At 39.1% G+C, this 21,153-nt stretch overlaps 2 protein-coding genes and 2 non-coding genes across 5 annotated transcripts; all 4 read left to right on the plus strand.

Annotated features, from left to right (window-relative positions):
• Positions 1–4,465: 4,465 nt before the first annotated feature.
• Positions 4,466–7,867, plus strand: nppc (natriuretic peptide C). The gene is made up of 3 exons (XM_085433195.1): positions 4,466–4,682; positions 5,756–6,053; positions 7,308–7,867. Exons 1-2 carry the CDS (start codon positions 4,590–4,592, stop codon positions 6,026–6,028), a joined length of 366 nt encoding a protein of 121 aa, XP_085289321.1. The 5' UTR covers positions 4,466–4,589; the 3' UTR covers positions 6,029–6,053; positions 7,308–7,867.
• Positions 7,868–12,960: 5,093 nt separating this feature from the next.
• nucleolin (nucleolin multifunctional protein) lies at positions 12,961–20,332 on the plus strand. 2 transcript variants are annotated; one of them, XM_085433197.1, is made up of 17 exons: positions 12,961–13,143; positions 14,210–14,311; positions 14,409–14,511; positions 14,929–15,057; positions 15,419–15,463; positions 15,494–15,664; positions 15,874–16,026; positions 16,247–16,324; positions 16,472–16,595; positions 16,999–17,135; positions 17,224–17,350; positions 17,503–17,639; positions 17,847–17,976; positions 18,315–18,448; positions 18,653–18,779; positions 19,107–19,381; positions 19,585–20,332. In XM_085433197.1, the coding sequence occupies exons 1-17, from the start codon at positions 13,126–13,128 to the stop codon at positions 19,647–19,649; spliced, it is 2,055 nt and encodes a 684-aa protein (XP_085289323.1). In that variant the 5' UTR covers positions 12,961–13,125; the 3' UTR covers positions 19,650–20,332. The 2 variants fall into 2 exon arrangements, with proteins under 2 accessions (XP_085289323.1, XP_085289322.1); XM_085433196.1 differs by having other exon boundaries at positions 15,419–15,664.
• Positions 15,194–15,333, plus strand: LOC146692923 (small nucleolar RNA SNORA57). Its single transcript, XR_014915422.1, has one exon. It is a non-coding gene; the product is annotated as a small nucleolar RNA SNORA57 (small nucleolar RNA).
• LOC146692924 (small nucleolar RNA SNORA75) lies at positions 18,815–18,941 on the plus strand. Its single transcript, XR_014915421.1, has one exon. It is a non-coding gene; the product is annotated as a small nucleolar RNA SNORA75 (small nucleolar RNA).
• Positions 20,333–21,153: the final 821 nt, after the last annotated feature.

A 21,153-nucleotide genomic window follows, 5' to 3' on the forward strand; every position in this document is an offset into this window, starting at 1 on the left:
CAGTGGCCTCCAGGGGTGGTGTTAATAACCCTCTACACAGCCTTCCTGTTCTCAGGTGTGGCCCCTGCCTACCAAACACCCAGGCAGTAGGTGGGTGCCCAGAAACCTGAAGGTGGAGAAAGATTCCAACCGTTCTCCGTTTATAATAAGAGGGGAGTGGACCGATGTGTGCCTCCTGAAGTCCATTATGGGCTCTTTTGTTTTAAGGATGTTCAGCTTCAGGTTATTTTTTGAGTCACAGGTGTGCAGGGCATTCAGTGGGCTGAGAACACAGGCCTGTGGGGATCCAGTGCTGGAGAGAGGTAGGGCCAAGTTGGGCTGATTGAGGCAAAATTAAGAGCTATTTATCATCACCACAGCTTACCTTACTCCGGCAGATTTTATTACTGTCATTTCAGAAAGTAAATATAATGTCAAAACTAAGAACACCCTGTAATTTTAATAACTTGTAGAACCACCTTCAGCAACAATAACTTAAGGAACAGAAGTTTTCTGTATGTCTTTATCAGCCTTTTATGTTTTTGTGGAAGTGTTTTTGTGTCACTCTTCTTTACAACATTACATTAGTTCATTTAGGTTTTTTTGGGATTCATTTATGCACAGGTCTCTTAAGGTCTCGCCGCAGCATCTCAATCAGGTTGAGATCTGGATTTTGACTATGGCAAAGTCCAAACCTCAACCTGATTCCTTTCTTTTTGAGCCATTCTGTTGTAGATTTGCTGCTGTGCTTGGGATCATTGTCCTGTTCCAAACCCCAATTTGGCCCAAGCCTTAGCTGTCAAACAGATGGCATCACTTTTGATTAGAACACTTTGGTATACAGAAGAGCTCGACTCTAATGACTCCAAGGTGCCCAACTCCCACAGTTGGGCACCCCTTCACCACCATGCTTGACAGTTGGTATAAGGTTTTTGTGTTGATATGCTGTGAGCTGCCAAGTGTGATGCTGTGCATTATGGTCAGACATCTGCACTTTGGTCTCATCTGTGTAAAAGACATTGTTCCTGAAGTCTTGTGGTTTGTTCAGATGCAACTTTGCAAACCTAAGCTGTGCTGGCATGTGCCTTTTAGAGAGAAGAAGTTTTCTCCCATCAGCTCTTCCAAACTTGTCTCTACTCTTTTTCTAATTGTACTATCGTCTACACAGTCCGATATTTAGCCCTTGTTTTTTAATTTTTATTTATTTTAATTTTTTGCACTGCTCCGACTTCAGAGTCCAATAAAAACTTTCATTATATTTTTCTTTTTATAGCTTTATATAGCCAAAACAAGTCCATTACTTTCATTTCAAGCAATTAAGAGAACTTCTGCATGTAGTGACAGTGATGAGTCTAGTAAGTTTGTTAGACTGAAGGAAAATGTGACATTGTAATGTTTGTGTCCTGTCTTTGAAGAGAAGCAAAGTCTGGATGCATGTTGCTCTGTTATTACATCATATATCACAGGCCAGTCATCTTGTTCATCTGTTCAGTTTATCAACATCTCTGTTTTATGAGTTTATAGGGCAAAACCATATACTTTATATGCTTTATCAGAGTAATGTTGTCTAATTATACACACAGTATTTTATTTAGCCTTCAAAGTCATAATCTTTAACACACACCATAAGTGATTATTATTATTAACGATCATTTTTTATGGTGTGCAACCAAAAAGAAAGCAGAGTATTGGTTGAAACATGGACACCTAATGATGACACTGCAGCTGGCTGCCATCCAAACATCGTTTTTGCTGCACGATTCAATGCAAATCCAACACACGTTCTGATTGACATTTTTTGGCAGGTATGCCAGCACTGCTACAATAAATATGACATATGTTCTGCAAAAAAATGCAGGTATACACTTTCCATATGCCAAATCTGCTCTAAAAAGCCTTTATAGGACTTTCAAATGCTGGCGATCTGCTGATTAATGACTTAGTTTTACAGTATAGTATTGATCCAGTAACATGTGACTTTGAGGGGTATTCGCTTTTCGGCATAGCAAATACTGCCACTCTGTGTTCCAAAACAGATGGTGCTGCCTGAGATTTCTGCTCCACTATGTGGGGCCTCGACTGCTCCAGAAACACTCCACACTGCAAAAAGTATCTTTTTTTTTTTTACAAGGGTTTTTGTATTGTCTCAAAATGTGCGCATATTCTTTAAATTGGTCAATTATTCTCAGTGAGGTGACTTTTTAATTTAAACTTCCCTTGACAACATGCCGTTTAAGTGTTTTAGTGATTGATTGCAACTTATTTTAAAACATTTTTAGATCATCATTGTTCTAACTGCATATCACCAATTAATAGTGACAGTTCTATGTATATCTTAAAGCAGGTCACACGGCATATGTAACCAACCGTGGGTGAGCTTACGAGTGTTAGGCAACTATACATCAATGTCAGGCTGTTTGCAGTATCAAAAACGCTTCTTTAAAGTTGAACTTTCTTGGTTTACACTGTTTGAAACATGTGTGGTCAAACTTTAAGATTTAACAAGAAACTACTCTCTCAACCCTGGAAGTGAAGCAACTCATGCATGTGTCACACTTCTACAGAAGGGTTACTCTCTTACAGAGTTCCTTTTTAAAAAATCCTGAGCATCAGAAACTTTTCTTGGACACTTCCAAGGTGTTTCCACCAAGGTGTTTCCACCATATTCCCAGCCCCTATAGCCATCTCCTTTATTCAGTTCTGGCAAACCAGTCATTACTGGTTGACATAAAACAGGTGCAGCAGTGCTGGACACTAAATTAAAAACTCTGGTTTTCTGCCAAAAGTAGACAAACCTGGTGCAAATTGCTTAAATACAACTACATTCATTTATATGTTAAAAAAAAGAATCCCCAGCTGCAGATTAAAGCTAAATTTGTTACACACTTTAGTGCTACAGTAGTTTTTTCCAGTAAGACTTACTTGTAACACTTTAAAAATGAAAAAGCATTCATTTATAGATATGATGTATAGAAGTATATAGCTTGAGAGTGCTCTTTGTTGATTGGCATTCTCTAAACCAGTAAGAGGGGTTGAAAGGCTGCGAGCCATAAAGGCTTTTTCTTACACTAGATTTTATACCGACACCCATTTAACTGTTCTTCTCTGGACTTGTGGTAAAGTAACATAGTCTGTATGAAAACCCATCGTCACTCATTGGTTGGAGTCAGCAGCTAATGCCAATTTTTAAGCCTAAAGTAAGTATAAACATATTGACTTCTGTATAGTTTCACTCATTTGTGCAGAGTCACCCTCCTCCTGGTTTATAGAAGTATCGCTGGTTAAATATCCTGCATATTGACGGCACTCTGCAGACTCACAGGCTAAAATTTAAGAAAGCAGCAGCTTTTCTTAGTGACATACCAACTTTGATTCAAGAATAACAGTATAAATTATTTCTGGACACTGGTGTGGTAATCATTGCTTAGGGTTCATGTCTGTGCCTCCTTTCTGAGTTGGGGGTGACTGTCTGAACAGTCCCACACATCCAGTGTGTGTTGGAGTAGCCACAGTAGTTCTGAGATTCTTCTCTGTAAGTGGACTACCTGATCTAAAGACAGAAAACAAACTGTAAGATACCGCCATGAAACACAAAACCATCTAATTAAAAGGTTTATGGGGAATTGCCATTTACATCCAGACACATGACATGACTTATAATGAGTGTCTCTGTTTTTTTTATGAATCAGCATGAACCGTCTGAGGTTTTTTCGGTGTGAATCCCCCTTGGCTGATGTCATGCTCTGATGTAAATAACGTCGAGCAAATGACTTAATGGGGTTGTTTAATAATTCCATCTCTGTATGTTTGCATTCCTCTGTATAATAATAATAATAATAATAATAATAATAATAATAATAATAATAATAATAAGTTTTACCCTTTAAAAAAATAAATGAAAAACACGGGGCTTGAGTGGCGCAGTAACACATCAAATTATTTCTGGTAAAATTCCGCTTTGTGCCTTCCAAAAAAGTGATTAGATGAAGAAAATCACATTTGAATTTCTGGAAGGTATCTAAAAAATGACCTAATTCCTTTAATTCCAGCAGCAGACTCTGAATTTTCGCTTAAAGAAAACAGGATATGTCATCCACGCGCAGCATATTGTATGTCTTTTTAAGATGTTCCGCAGCACAGACGGTTGGCATCCTAGAATTCATTTCACTGCCAAAGTCGCTCTTCAGCTCTTGACGCGCAGCCTTTGAAACCACCTTTGGTTTCAGCTGTTGCATCTCAGCCAGAGGTCTAAAAGCTTAAAGTCTGTGCCTTTTGATAGCTTATAGCCTATATCATTTTCTCTAACACAGCGATGACCGGAGCTTGTGTCATTTGCATTTAATTAATCCCTGGCATGACGTGCTTAGAGGCAGGTACAAAAAACAGTGAATAGGCGAGGAAGGAGAACCATTACGCAGGTTTTCATGACATCACCATGGGCTGGCTATAAAGCGGCGAGGATTAATACACAGAGTTAGAGAAGCACTTGAGGAGCTTTGGAGTAAAAAACGGACTCTCCTTGTGTTTAGAAGCTGATTGGCTGAAGCTAACGTCCTTCGATCTGAACTGCAGCGCAGAGGAATCCCCGAACAACTGCTAGACTTGTCAAAATGAACTTGTCATACTTTGTAGCGTGTGGACTTATGGTCACCTTACTTTCAGTGAGGATGGGGGCAAAACCTTTAACTCAAGCGCAGCAGAAGGTAAGAAAAAGTCACTTGTATTGTTATTACTGACCAGGAGAACCTTTTGATTGGTTTGGACTGAAGCTGCTGGAAGCTGAATACTGAAGAAGCAGCAGCAGCTGTTCTGTGGCACAGGTCCTCCAGGACAGTAGCTTTGCGCATCATATTTCACAATTTGGTTCTTGTTAAGCTGTTGGGGAAAATCTCTCTTTTTCCACACTCAGAGTGTAACACCCCTGTCCACTTGCACTTTATTTACAAACAGACGGCATGTTCAGTGACATGCAACCAAAACAGCCGGTGAAAGTTTGTTTCCGAGCATCCCTGTGATATTTTTAGACTTTAGACCATATGCGATTTTTTTAAATGAAACCACATATGGGGAAAACATTAAAATTCTTAGTTTACAATAACTCTGAAAAGCTATTATACTGACTATCAACATCATTTTTGGAATTTTATGTATTTATTACTTGTACTCAAAATAAGATTTACCAAACCAAAACAAAATTGTGCGTAAAATCGCAATTACGCATAGAATTGAATAAAGCTGACCCTTTAAAACAATACTCGTTTGAAATAATGTTGTAATTATTTTCTAAGCTCAGTAAAATTTGGAGTGTTGGAGGTCTTCGTTACAGTCTACTTTACGAACAGATAAGTAAGCTACAGGCACCTGTTTTAAGTTTGTTTATTTTTTGTCTTCACTTTGAGAGCGAGGTGTCAGAGTCGGTAACTTAATAAAACAGAAGTACTGCACTCTTCTTCAGGGGTTTCCTTCGAGGTTTGAACCTCATGACTGGAGCCTCTCGTGGATCTTTTCCAAAGTTGTTTTTGGTTAGATGATACAAGTTAATGGATTCTTGAGTGCCGTGCTGTGAGAAAAATGCCAACGCGTCCCCCCGGCCATTACGTTTGTGAAAGCGTTAGAATATATGCCAAGCTGAGGTTTACCTCAAACATTTAGCATATAATGACTACTCTGTTGAAACGGGCACAAACCATAGATTTCACTTTCATCAAAAGCATTTGTCTTTGCACAATTTATTTGCCTGAGGGAGAGATTGTTTATTTATTTTCTTATCTTTCAGTCTCTTAGAAGTTTGCTGGGCGAGGAGCTGACGGAGTTTCTGGAGTCGGAGGAGAGAGAGAGACGGCTCGACGCTGTGCGCACTCGGATACGGTTACTGCGCGATTTACGGGTGGACACCCGGGCCAGAGGCATGTGGGCTCGTCTCCTCAACGATCAACCCCAAAACAGGAAACACAAATCGGGAAGCAAGAAGGCTGGCTCCTCGTCACGGAGTGGCTGCTTCGGACACAAGATGGACAGGATAGGCACCATCAGCGGCATGGGATGCTAGGGTTGGAGCAGCGCTGCAATGAATGGTGAGTGGTCGCTCTTATCAGTCCCACTTTAACATTATGCAACATTAACTGTAGCAGCAAACAGTGACATGTAAACAGAGCCCAAAAGCAACAGGGTGAAATGAAATGAAAGAATGAATGCTGAAAGATAAAAGGGAGACAAATTACAATCAGGGATTTTAAAAAAGAATGGCCTAGTTAATTAAATGGACATAATAATCATTTTTTTAATATTGTATTTATTATAATTTCCTGTTGGTATTCCTCGCAGTTAAATGATGATTTTACAGGATTATCTGTCATATACATAAGACACATGTATTTATGCAGCATTGCATGGTTCAGCTATGGAAAATATTGTGGTTCACTACTGCCTTTGACTTAGAAATATTCAATCTAGGGAAATAATCAAGCCTAAACCTTCTAGCATTAGAATCAGAATCAGAATCAGAAAGGGTTTTATTGCCAAATGTTGAGCGGGTTTACAACATTAGGAAATTGCTGCGGTGCTTCAGTGCAAACATACTGTTATAAATACTGTTATAAATTAAGCTTAAATAGACATGAAAATAAAAATGAGAATAAGAATTAAAAGTGCTAAGTAGATAGATATTACCTCCTAGAACAGGATAGTCTTAGTCATCAGTTTAAGTGGATAGCCCGCTTAAGCTGATGTATGGGAAAGAAACCAGTGAGCATTTAGGAAGTCCACTCTTGTATCTGTGCACATCATTATGAATGATCCCATCTGCTTCTATAACACAAGAACAATATATCACATTTAAGAAAAAGGGCAGGGAGATATCGAGGACGGAAGTGGGGTTGCAGAGACACATTCACACACATATTTGGTTGTCAAGATGTTTCTTGGAAACACATTTGTTTCACAAAGTGTTTTTAACATAAACTGAAAAGGGGGCTGTGTGGGTTAATTAAGTACTGGGGAATCTAAGTGACACACGATTAGTCCTGAGGCTTCACACCTTTTTTCGATTTTATGGTAAACTCTGACATCCCTATGGGGGAGTGTTAGTGACTAACAATGGGTGAGTGTGTTTTTCATTGGTTAACACCATACGGGTGAGTTAATCTAAAGTAAAGTGGTTAGATGAGAAGTGAGTTAATGAGTAAAGAACCAACAAGTAAATTTGGAGATTCCCTGACTGATACATGTATTACGTTAACAAAAGATCGAATAAATGAACATGTGTTTATGAGGCTGACCTTGAAAGACTCTGTCTAACCTTTTGCTTTTGTTTTCCTCTCTTTTTCTAGATCTCTGGACGACGTGTTTGTTTGGATGACAAAAGTTGAGTTTGTTCTTACCAGAAGGGGAAAATAAAGAAAAACTCATCATGATTGTTCTATGGTACGAAAGTCACCATGACCAGCATAAACAAAGACTTGGATGACAATACTACAAAATCCTAATATAGACATATATATACAATAAATATGCAGGTATATATACATATATACAGTACATATATGTATAACATACAACATGGTCAACAGATACAAACACAGATGGGTAGTACAACATGGCGGACAATGGTGTAAAAAAAACTACATACCGCAAAGCTGTATATTGTTGCTGCTGCTGCTGTACATTCATGTACTTCATCGTTCCCTGCATAAATGTATTTATGTTTAAAATCTATTTATATGTTTATAAAAAAAAGAGATATTTATAAATATGGATTTTTATTTATGTAACATTTTGGAAATGGATGCAAACTGTAGGTCAGTTCTGTTTGTTGCCTTTTTTCCCCATTTGTCTCAAATAGTTGTAAATGTTTTCGAAAACGATAAAACAGACATTCCATGTGCACTTACATCTTTGATCTGTGCGTCTTTGTGTGTTCCGTGAAACTAGTCAATTCTAGTTTGTGAGCATTTTCTGCCTGGCTTCTGGAGGTTTTGTCAGAAGAGAAACAAAGACTGCCCTGCTGTTAGATGGAGCGCCATTCATTTTTATTCAGTTCAATTCAGTTTCATTTCTATGGCACCAATTCACATAAAACAGTGACCTCGAAGCGGTTTATGTTGTAAAGACCCTACAATATTAGAAAGAAAGGAAAAACCAAGCAATCATTTGACCCCCTTTGAGCAAGCTCTTGTTGATGGTGGGAAGAAAAAACTCCCTTTTAATAGGAAGAAACCTTCACAACCAGGCTCATGAGGGGCAGCCATCTGCTGTAGCCGGTTGGGTTGGTGTTACAAAAGGCACACTTTGGTACAGAGAGCCAAAGTTTAACATTTACTAAAGATTTTATCCTGCTTGGATATTGAAAAAATGTTTCAAACATTAGCAAATATCTGAAACTCTGTGTTATCAGATAACATATTTATATGAAACAATAAAGATTTGTTGGGTGCTGCATCTATACTCCTGCATTCAACCTGGCATGATTGTACCCACACCGTCGAAAGCTCATGCACAAATTTGCTGCACAAATAGAAGAAAACACTGAAAACTTAAATTTTGACTTAGAGCGATCTTTAGAATTCAGGCAATAACGCTGTAATCCCCAAATAACCCATCATGTTGACCACTAATTAAAAAGATGATAGGAAGCCACTTCCTCCTAATGTTCCTCTAATTCTTCCACACATTACATCCGGTTACCAGTTGGTAAATTTAAATATTATTTAAAATAAGCAGTAAAATCACCTTATAATTATCCATCCATCCATTCTCTTATGCTTCTCCAATTCATCATAGGGAGGAAGGAACAGGATACATCCTGCACAGACAGCCAAACTGTTGCAGGAATAACATACTTTAACATTATATAAAGATGATATATAAGCAAAATGGCTTTTTTATCTCGTAGTTTCCAAACTAAAAGGCTTAAAACAAGACAACAAGCATATAGAGAAAAGCCCATATATGTGCGATATTAAAAAGGAAAACAAACACACCCAGATTATAATAATGAAGCATAAAAAAGACAACAAATTGTGCTCAGTTGTGAAACCGTAAAAAGGTCCATTGCTCAAAGGTTTCATGGTGTAATTACACTAAAGGGGGTGAGAGCCACAAAAATACAGAGAGAACACTTTACAAGCTAATGAATACAGTGAAGTCAATGTAAAAGTCTTTTCAAAGATTTCCTTTCCAATACCGTGAAACATGATATTTATGGTGTGATTGTTGTGAATGTGTGCATCTGACTTTGAGGTTGCTACTGATTTGCAAACTGGAGAGATGCACAGCTGACAGAAGCAAACTGAGAGTACTCGTTTACTGTGAAAACACATTTACAATCATAAATTAGATGTGTTTGTCTCTTTTTTGTGAACCTATATTATTGACTGTAGGAAGGTCATACTCATAGTAATAGAACTTTAAACACACACACATACAAAACAGGCCTTGAGGTGGCCGGTGCTATAGAACTAAAGCCGAATTAAAGTCAATAATTAATTCACTGAAAAGAAAAGAACATAATATCCAGTACTTGTTCAGAACAGCCTGCCTACCTAGCTGTTACACTACACACTAAGTGTAAACGCTACTCTGGAAAACACAAAGGCAACATGCCCACCTCATGTACCTGGTGTTCAAGAAACATGAGTCACATAAGTCTAAAAAAAAATAAAGGATAAAATAATAAAATGAAAGTAGTGTTTGGGGATCGTTATAACACCTTTTGCACCCACCAACAACAAAATAGAACATACACTGAACAACAGCAAGAAATATATCAACACTGCTGTGTTAAATCCAGTGTGTTCAGTGGCAGAGCTTCCAGTTAATAAAAGCTTTCATCAAAGGCCAGCATATAGCCGTACACGGTCACATTGCCATGTGAATTTGTTTACTAGTTTCAATGTTGTTATATTTGATCTTTAACCATTCTAAAATACAGCCACTGAATTAGACACACGTGTTCAGCTGCACGATTAAGCAATTAATTTAATGGTCCAATGACATGACAACAACTCAGTGCATTCAAGCATGTAGATATGTTAAAGATGTTCTGCTGAAATTCAAAGTGAGCATCAGAATGAGGAAGAAAGGGGGTTTAAGTGACTTTGAATGAGACATGGCTGCCGGTGCCAGACAGGTCTGAGTATTTCAGACACTGTTGATCTGCTGGGGTTATCCCACAACACCATTTCTAGGGTTTAAAGAGAAGTTTCTAAAAACAAAAACAAAAAAACAAACATCCAGTGAGCAGCTCTCTAGATGAAAATGTCTTCTTGATGACAAGGGTCAAAGCAGAATTGGAGACTGTTTTGAGCTGACAGGAAGGCAAGAGTACCTCCAATAAACATTTGTTACAACTAGGGTATGCAGAAGAGTATGCACAACATGTTGAACTTTGAAGAAGATGTGCTGCAGCAGCAGAAGACCGCAAAAGCTGCCACTCTTGTCAGCTAAGAACAGGAAACTGAGGCTATAGTTCACACGGGCTCAACAAAAATGGACAACAGCAGACTGAAAAAATGGAAACTGGTCTGATCGGTCATCATTTGGATGTGAGGATCAAAATCTGGCATGCAAGCATGCATCCATCCTGCTTTGTATCAGTGATTCAGCTTGCTGCAATGGTGAGAGGGATATTTTCTTGGAACACTTTGGGCCCCTTGTGTCCACCTGTGTATTGTTGCTGACCATGTGCATTCCTTTATGACCATCTTCTGAAGGTTGCTTCCAAGAGGATAACGAGTCACAAAGCTCAGATCACCCAAATCTGTTTTTCTCAACATGAGTTCATCGTATTGAGATAGTCTGTGCATTCACCAAATCTCAGCCCAGTAGAACACATTTGGGATGTGATGGATTGGAAAATTCACATCATGGATGTGATGCTGACAAGCTGCAACAACTGTGTGATGCTATCATGTGTGACGCTTTTAGTACCATATCACCCCATTAGGGCTCTTTGCTCTCAGACTGCTGGTTTACTTGTTGTTCCTAGAGTATTTAAAAGTAGAATGGGAGGCAGAGCCTTCAGCTTTCAGGCCCTTCTTCAGCTTCCAATTTGGATTTGGAAGACAGACACTATCTCTGCTTTTAAGATTAGGCTTCAAACTTTCTTTTTGATAAAGCATATCAGGTGGATCAGGTGACCCTGAATCCTCCCTTAGTTATGCTGCAATAGGTGTAGGCTGCCGGGGGATTCCCATGATGCACTGAGTGTTTCTTTTTCAGTCACCTTTTTCACTCACTGTGTTTAAACACATCTTTCTATTCAATTATTATTAATCTCTGGCTCTTTTCTACATCATGTCTTTGTCCTGTCTTCATCCATTTACCTTCAACCGGTCGCAGCAGATTGCACCCCTCCTTGAGCCTGGTTCTACTGGAGGTTTCTTCCTGATAAAAGGGAGTTTTTCCTTCCCACTGTTGCCAAAGCACTTGCTCATAAGGGGTCATATGATTGTTGCTGAAAGACAGCAGTGAATAATTGAACAAGAGACAGAGTGACAGGAGGGTTTTTGCAAAGAGGCACACCTATTCATTCTGCAAATTCAGCATAGACACTGCTGTGTAGTTGTATGTACCTTTGTTATTTCAATGTGGCAATTTCAGTAGCTCTTTTTCTTTTGTAGTTGTTGTTGTTGTTTTTTGTGGGTTTTTTTTACACAAAACAGTTTTTTCAGTTATACTGATATGCTTTAAAACCACCAACAGTGGGACGACTGTAATAATTAAACACAGTCAACTACAGTTGTGATCACAAGTCCAGAATGTCACAGCAAGACTAAGAAAAGGGGCAAAAGTTGGACAGATTGCAACATTTTGTACAGGTAGACAGGTAGAACAGTGGCTACTCTGTGAGCTTTCTGACTACAAAAGATATTGAAGTTCAAGAGAATGGTTAGATTATCATTATTATCATTATTATTACAAAGAAGAAGGGACCAATAAAGTTACATTATCTTTCTCAAATCAAAGGTAGTTGTAATTCACTGAGACTAGTCCGTAAGACCGAGTGATGTTAAATGCAATGCTGCCTCTGTGTGGTGTTGAGGGTTAATTACTCAAATGTGCTCTTCATGTTGCCCTGGGAATCAGCTGGTTGGCTCCAGGATTCAATTGTGCAACAGAAAAACAATGTATGAATATTTATATTTAAAATTATCTACAATGTAAAAGTAACTTAATGGCAATTAAAAAGAGGTTCCTTCACTGAGGGAAAAAAAAGCCTAAATATTATTATTATCATTTTAAATGCACGCATCTACCAAAAAGGCAACAAATATCTATTGCTTACATCCTTCCTGTGTGTAGTCATCCTTGCAAAGGCAAACTCCGAGCATGGAAAAACCTTATGTAGAGGGGTTTTTTTTAAGTTTTATTTTAATGTATACAGTTACATGAAAAACATGTACTAAAACTGGACTGAACTACTATGTATACCCCACTTTGAAGTATTTAGATTATACTATACTATACTAGTTGGGAACTATCGCTGTTTAATAGTGTAGCGTGTACCTCGTGGTGGACTACACGTGATTGATCGTTTGGCAACCGTGCCGAACCACGTGGCCATGTAAACAGCTGCATGGGATATGTGACAACAAGCTGTATATGGTTTCTGTAGCGTTAAGTCCGGGAAATTGCAGAAAATAGTTTTCTTTAAGATTTTAACTGTAAACATCTATAACTATACGTATATTAAAAACTAAACCATGATAATAATAATGATATAATAGCAATGTAATTAATACATGTTCATATTAAATACAGACTGTCATAACATTGACTTTAAAGGTTAAACACGGTAGATTTGACAGTGCTGCCTCGTGTTTTTGTCATGTATTTAGTGATATAGTGAGACGAGAATAGTTATACAGTATTTCCTTAGAGTAGTAAAATTCAATGTTTCCTGTATGTGGGGTGAGGCGCGGGCACGACGCAAATACATTAGCTTGTGATTGGTAGAGATAGTCATGTGGGCGGGTCGGCGAGAGCGCGCGAAGAAGGGGAGTATCGAGCGCGTCTTCGTCGTCTCTGTCTTTCCTGTCCAATGTCCCATCGAGTAGGCAGGTCCACGTGCATACATTAGCTATTCTTTTTTAAATTCATCTTCAGACGTCCAGCTTCTCGTGTTTTATTGAAACACACAACAGCACAATGGTGAAGTTAGCAAAGGTAAGATTACGTCATTCTATTTTAAAAAATAGTGCGTGCGTTTGTAATAGAAAGAAGGCTTGTGTTTACGCACGAGGCCTTTAAGCAGAAGTTGGTGCGTTTGTTAAAAAAAAAGGGGGGTGAATTCGCGGAAAAAGAAAATGTCCGCTCAGGTAAAGCAGCGATTGTCGCCTTTTTTTTTTTTTTTTTTTTTAAATGAATCAACATGGTGGTGGTGTTGCCGCATTTACTACGCCTTTTTCGTTTGCGATCAGCCATGTTTGTGCCTCGCTTTTGGCTCTCTGGCCTGCTAAGCTAAACCGCTGCTTAGTGTGGATTTCGTGCGCGCTCTCGATTTAAGTATGGCGTATAGAAAGACTAAAACAAAATCAATTTATGGCCAGCCTGCCAACCTGTACCAACATTTGTTAGAAAACTGTTGTAAAAACCGAAAATTTGAGCACGCGGCTAGCTTAACCACTAGCATTAGCGCATTCATACCCGGACTTGATTCTAATTTACTTCATTTTGTGGAAATATTGGTAGTTCTCGGTGTGAAGTTTAAATTGCCCCACTTAAAAACTTTGTCACGTAACGGACTTTCTAGATAACTGTTCGGCATATATTTTTATATATATATATATATATATATATATAAATATAATTTTTTAATGCTTGTCAGCAAATGGTAAAATTACCCAGCATGCTAGCTGACCGACCTCTAGAGCTCCACGTGGGTTCTGTGCCTGCTCTGAGTGACACACGAGGCAAGCAACCAAAACCGAGAAACCCCATCGGCGCGCACAGTTATCATTTGAGTGGCTTATTTTAAACTCACGTAACCGTTTGCCGTTGATGATTTAATTATTGAACAAGCGGCACGGCTCTCCTGTTTTATATTTTAACCGTGGAATTCCACGTGGCCTAAAGCCCCCTCATGTTTGCGGACATGCTGCAGCGGGTGCCATGATTGTTAGACCCTCTTCTTTACCGGAATCTATGCTTGGCTACTTGTAGGGCTCCATTATTGTTGGGTTTTAAAAACATTGGTAATAACAATTTTTGCATTCCGGGATTTCTTTTGAAGGCAGCAAATAAGCAAGCAGCTCAGAAGAAAAAAGCCCCTCCACCCCCTAAAGAAGTTGAGGAGGAATCCAGCGAAGAGGACAGCAGTGATGAGGAAGAAGAGGTACAAAGACGTTGTCTCAAGTATTTTATGGCTAAAATGTAAAATGTGGTATTAAGTGTTTTTTATTATTATTATAATTTTTTTTTAAAAACTGCAGGCTCCTCCACCTAAAGCGGTGAAGAAAGCCACACCAGCCAAAGGCACCAAAGTTGGAAATGGCACTCCTGCCAAAAAAGCAGAAAGTGAAGATGATGATTCTGGTAAGTAATAAAGGTCCAAAATGAAACTACTTGAATGATACTCATATCTCACGTATCTCACATAACCAGTATGTAGGTGAAATTTAGTCTGGACTTTAATATATAGAGATTGACATACTTTGTTTGTTTTGATGTTTAAGGATCATCCAGATGTTAGAAAGTGAGTCCCTCTAACGTTATTAAATGCATCAGGCATCGCTCAGTTAAGAAAAACGTTGTTTTTGACATTTAGTTACAACAGTGAAACAGATGGTCTTTAGAAAGAAAACCTTCAGTTATGAAAACTGCTGTTTCCACTCAACTGGTGAATGTGTCGTGTTGTCTAAATTCATAATATACATTCTTGATCTAAACAAGATAAAATCTTAAAATGAGCATAATATTGTCTAAGACGATTTTGCTATTTATTATATATAGACGAATCGGAGGAGGAGGAGGCCCCCCCACCAAAGAAGACACCTGCAAAAGCAACTCCTGCTAAAAAAGCACCAGCCAAGGCAGCTGCTGCAAAAGCAGAGGAGTCAGATGATGATGATGAGGAGGATGGTATGGCTTTTGGTATTGTGTGACTGATAGTAATTACCGTTGTACTGTGTTTTTAATAAAACTGTCAATGGCTTCATTTTAATCTGATCCAAGTATTTGTGCTAACAGTCTGGTGATGTAATGCATCACAAAACATCCTCCATTTCTTGGCATGCATGTGGTTGTTTAGTACTCATGTGTGTAATGTACGGAGGAAAAACAAAGACAGCGCTATGTCTTCGGTACCGGTGTGTATTTTGCTGTCTGCCGGTCCTATCCTCAATCGCTGTTACAACGTAATGCCCTTTTTTGAACTCTAAAGAGGTTTTGTTGAAAATTTCTGCAATGAAATGAACAAACTCGTTTTTTTTTTCTTGTCTAGATGAATCTGAAGAAGAGGCCCCACCACCCAAGAAGGCAGCTAAGCCTGCAGCAAAGCCCCCAGTAAAGGCTCAGCCTGCAAAGGAGTCCTCTGATGATGATGATGATGATGATGACGAGTCAGAAGAGGAAGCCCCTCCCCCCAAGAAGGTTACTCCAGCAAAGCCTGCAGCCAAGGCTGCAAAGGCTCAGCCTGCTAAAGAAGAGTCATCTGAAGAAGACGATGATGAAGACGATGATGATGATGGTAAGACTGATCCTCACATTTTTTTGTTTTTAACAGGAGCCATTGAAATAGTTAACATTGTATGATGATCAACAAGGGACTTAATACTGATCACGTATGATGTCACCTTTTGAACTATCTGACACACAGTAATACTCGTTTTCAATGCACTTGAATTCGGCCACAGTTACTGTGAGATTTACGTCTTCGGCTTTGATTCTGCTTTTTAGACTCTGAAGAGGAAATGGACACTACTCCTGCTCCAGCAGCCACCAAGGCAAAGAAAGCAGGCATGGTTAAAGCCAAGGAAGAGTCTGAAGATGATGAGGAGGATGACGAAGATGATGACGATGAGGAGGACGACGATGAGGAGGAAGAAGAAAGTAAGTTTGGGAGTTTAAAAAAATAAATAAATAAAAATTAAGTGAAAGTGTTATTCTCCCAGTTCTTATAAAGTCACTCAAAAGTGATCACCACCCTATAATAAAGATGTGTGTGTGCTGTAAGATGGCTTATGTACTGTACTTTGTTGATGATGTGTACAATGAAGACTCACTGCCCCACTCACTTTCTCTTTTTGTCGTCATTCTCCTTTCTGACTAGAACCCACAGCTGCGAAGAGGAAGGCTGAGAGCAAAAAGGACACTCCACCTGCCAAGAAAGCAAAGTCAGAAGGACAGGGTAAGAATAAATATATTCTGCCTGTTTTAATAAGCTTTCTTTACGTTTATCAACAAGAGGCTTAATGCTAATCCCAAAATGTCAACATAAATATCAATAATGCATTTTTACACCAAAAGTAATTGAAGTGTTTTCCCTGTTTGCCAGTGTTTTCTCTGTTTGTTGGAAACTTGAACTCAAGCAAAGATTTTGATGAGATCAAAGCTTCACTGAGGAAATTCTTCTCCAAGAACGGCCTTGAGATCACAGACGTCCGGTTAGGAGGAAACAAGTAAGAATTACATTTAAAACAAATCCTAGTTAATCCCTTCTGGTTGGCTTATTCTTGCCTATCAAAATGCACTCGTTGGGTATAAGTGATTGATTTTGAGTGTATCACAAATATCAGATGTGTTTGACTGGTTCTGTTTGTATCACCATGTAGTTGAGATTAACATCTGAAGACAGTTTGGCCATAGCCGGTTGATAGAAACAAGTTAATGGTTTACTTGGCTTGTTAATATTTAACAGTTAACAAGTTAAATTTATGGTAAAATATTAAAGTATCCTGTCATTGTAACTGGCATGACAGCGCCCTTGTTTTATTTGTAAAGTTAAAAAAAGAAGCTGGTCTGTGACACTTAAATTCATTGAAGGTGGCATGTCTGATGTTGCTTGCATTTTTAACTCTACAGGAAATTTGGCTATGTGGACTTTGCATCTGAGGAGGACCTGCAGAAGGGCCTGGAGCTCAATGGTAAAAAGGTCATGGGCCAGGAAGTGAAACTGGAAAAGGCCCGCAGCAAAGAAGGCTCGCAAGACACCAAAAAAGGTAATGGATGTCATGAATTGAAACATTTCTTTGTGGATGGAAAATAATTTTGTTCCTGTACTCGCTGACACTGACATATGGCCCACAGAGAAGGACGCACGGACACTGTTTGTGAAGAACCTTCCCTTCTCCGCAACGGCAGATGACCTGAAAGAGATCTTTAAAGACGCAGTAGAAATCCGGGTGCCTCCTGGCCAGAATACTTCAAACAAAGGGTAAGAACAAGCTAGGTTGTAAATTTTTTCAGCATAGTAAACAGTTGAAGTTATGGGCAGTAGTTGTAGAACATGAACTGCTGATTAAGTTTCATCATTATCACTCAGTTCCTTTTTTTTAAGAGTATGTTCCATGTTTTTGTTTTTTACAGTATTGCTTACGTAGAGTTCAAAACTGAGGCTGATGCAGAGAGAACGATGGAGGAGACCCAGGGCTCTGAAGTACAGGGGAGATCCATCATCATTGACTACACTGGAGAGAAGAGCCACATGGGAGCCAGAGCATCAGGTAAGCTTGAGATATTTTGTAGAACTGTGAGACAAGCTACTTGTAACAAGCAGTTCCAATAATTTCAATTATTAGAATGCATAAGTATCTATACTCTTAATGAAAGTGTCTGTGTTTGTATGGCCAATGCCAGTTCTGCAAATGTACTGATCTATAGTGAACATAACATAAGACAGCTGAAGAATGTTTCATCTTTTCTTTTTGTAGCATCTGAAGCGGCCAGCAAGACCCTGGTCGTGAACAATCTCTCCTTCAACGCAACAGAGGAAGTGCTGCAGTCCACATTTGAGAAAGCTGTTTCTATTAGGATTCCACAGAGAGATGGCAGACCCAAAGGGTGAGTGTCTGTGTGGCCACGGGTAACCCCAACGAGGGCTTTCAATCTTTCAAATGTAGTCATGGTGTGTAAAACACCTGCGCCTTCTCTTGAGCTCCTGTAAATCTTCCTCGTGATAGTACTTGGAGTCGCACGAGAAGTAGAGCCAGTGCACAGTTAGAACAGGCCTGCCCACCTACATGGGTGTTGCCTATGTCTGCTGTGCAACAATTACAGTAAACTTTCTAAAATGACAAAATGAAAACATTTTAACCCTAATAGCCCTCAGCGAGACATTCAGATGAAGCATTTCAAAACAGATGTTGACTCTTTTTCTATCGTTGTTCTTCTCTCCTTAGTTTTGCTTTTCTGGAGTTTGAGAGCACAGATGATGCTAAAGATGCTCTAGAAAATTTCAACAACACAGAAATTGAAGGCCGATCAATTCGACTGGAGTACAGCCAGAGCAGAGATTGGAACAGGGGAAACTCAGGTAGGTCATGAAACCAATCGGTTGTCTTTTTAGTTGAGACTCTTCCAGCTGTGATGAAATCTTTATCTCCTGAAACTCTGTGAAGATTCAAAGATAGTCAAGTCCTGAGCTGATCTTTCCATGAATTTTAATTTGTTTAATTGTTTAGATTTGCCCAGATGGGTATTATTTTGCTTATTTACATGATGCCATCTTCTCTACCAGGTCCAACTAAAACCCTGTTTGTCAAGGGTCTCTCTGAGGACACAACAGAAGAGACCCTCAAGGATGCCTTTGAGGGTGCTGTAGCAGCCAGGATAGTGACAGACAGAGATACAGGGTCATCAAAGGGGTAAGTTTGAACAGGTGCAAACACTCCTTCTCCAGCACTTCTCTTGAGCACCGCTCTGTCTAACAATGACAGTGTACGGTTTCGTATGAGAAGGAGAGCAAAGTCGCAGTTAAACAGGCAGCTGCCTTAGTGGCAGTTGCCCATGTCTGATGTGAAACAGACTCGATGTGGTTTGAATTGGATGACTTTGCTCAGATGAGTTATTTAAAAACCAATACTTCACCCGACAAAGTAAAATAGTTTAATTCATGGCACTGCATTAGAATTACATTTATTTATTAGAATCATTTTCCATTATCTCGTCCCCTAACCTGTCTGGCTCTATAGCTTCGGCTTTGTGGACTTCAGCAATGAGGATGACTGCAAAGCAGCTAAGGAGGCAATGGAGGATGGCGAGATTGACGGCAGCAAGGTGACTCTGGACTACGCCAAGCCCAAGGGTGAAGGTGGCTTCCGTGGAGGCCGAGGTGGCGGCGGCTTCGGTGGTCGAGGTGGCGGCAGAGGAGGCCGTGGTGGCTTTGGCGGTTTTGGTGGTCGTGGTGGCGGTGGAAGAGGACGAGGAGGACCTCGTGGAGGTGGACGCGGACGCGGTGGTTTCGGAGGTAAGGGATTAAACTCCTAAACCTGTGGCTACAATGGTCATCTTTTAACTGACTTGCAGCTTTAAGCTGGTAGATTTTTACATTTGTTGTTCCAAGAGTTAACTGAAACAGAGCGATGTCTAAGTGTGCCTCTTTATCTTTGTTTTGTAAAATAGCTAAACATGCTGCCTTGTAGATTAAGTTGCCCGTCTTTCTTGTTTCAGGTGGAAGAGGTGGCGGTGGCTTTGGAGGCAAACCCCAGGGGAAGAAAATAAAGTTTGATGACTAAAGTCTTAGTCTATTTTACTTTTTGAAAGGACTCTGGTTGCATCAGTTTTCAGAGCTTTTGGACATTCCACAAAGCGTCATTGGTATATATTTAACTGTTAATGGGCATTTTAGCCCTTTATTTAGACCCCTCAGACCTTCCATCCCCCTTCTGTGCCAGAATGGTACTTCTGACCTTTTCAGCTTAATCAAGACGTGAATACTGAATGTCCTAAATGCAAACCTGCACCTCACGCCCCTGAAGCACACTTGCTTTTCTGGAGGAATAAAATGGAATAGATCAGGTTCGCTGTGAAAAATGTTTGGTTTTGTCAGATACATTGTGTAAATTTAAACCGTTTGTATGATTTCGTTTTACCTTTTGTAAAAAGAAATACACTTGTATCCATATGTTTTGTTCTTATTTTGTCACTTAGTTTACTTTAGAAGCTAATTTTTACTGTAATGTGCAAAGCATATTTTGATAAGAGTTGAGTCCTTCCTCATGAGTTGGATGTTGAGAATGACAAATGTTCACATTTTTGCTTGTTTTGTGGGATGCTGTCGATGTCTGAGTTGCAAATGAAAGACCTCTAATCTATGTAACATAAAATATTTGTAGTGCATTGACTAATTTTTATTTTTTTTTTTCCCCCATCTGACGATTTTCAGACGATTAAAACCTTGTATGTGGTGATTTTTAAATGACTCTTGCAATAATTTGTCTTCAAAGTCATGTCCTTTAGACAGGGTCCACTTTCACTAGTGCTGATCAGTTTCTCTGTCAATGGGATATGTGCAGACTTAAAGTTGTCTCTAATTAAACCACTACTCAAAAAAAACATCAGTTCCAGCTAAAGTTATCAAACTATTTACCAGTCTTCCTCTAATTTCAAAGGTTTGTGAAAAACTAACATAGTTTGAGAAGGAAATGATCTCGTTGATGTTTCAGTCAGGGTTTACTGACAAAAACAGACCATAGCACAGAAACCGTACTGGTGAAGGTTATAAATATCTTCTGGCCTCTGAAAGTGCACTGTGTACTTGTTCTGTTGCACCTCAGAGCAGTGTTAGATAATATTAATCACAATAGTCTACTACAGAGATCCTGTTAGTATTAAAAGATGCACTCCTGTGGTTGTGGTCACATATCTGATAGACAGTTGTGTATTTAAATTGGGAGTAATCTTATTTAACATAAGTTGGTCACAGTGTTCTGTGCTAGTATCAGTTCTATTGACATTATACATGCTTTTCTTTTATAAGGTAATATTAGAAAACAATGCATATAGTTTGATTGCTGTGCGGATGATACTTTTATAGTTTTATGTATCCATGAAGTGAACTAAAGGCTTATCTGAAAGGCCTGAATCACCCATAAGTTCACAAGAAATTGAGGTTATTGTAATCAGCCCTAGAAATCGTAGAAACAGTTTCTAATTAGAATTACTGAATGCATGCATCATTATAAACAGGCTGTTCTGAAAGTGCTGAAATCCCAAGATGAGAAAGAGATCCTATTTCTT

Source organism: Copadichromis virginalis, linkage group LG15, assembly GCF_057382275.1.
Source record: "Copadichromis virginalis isolate Kocher_CV1m ecotype Utaka linkage group LG15, C_Virginalis_male_GT1.1, whole genome shotgun sequence".
NCBI classification, from domain to species: domain Eukaryota; kingdom Metazoa; phylum Chordata; class Actinopteri; order Cichliformes; family Cichlidae; genus Copadichromis; species Copadichromis virginalis.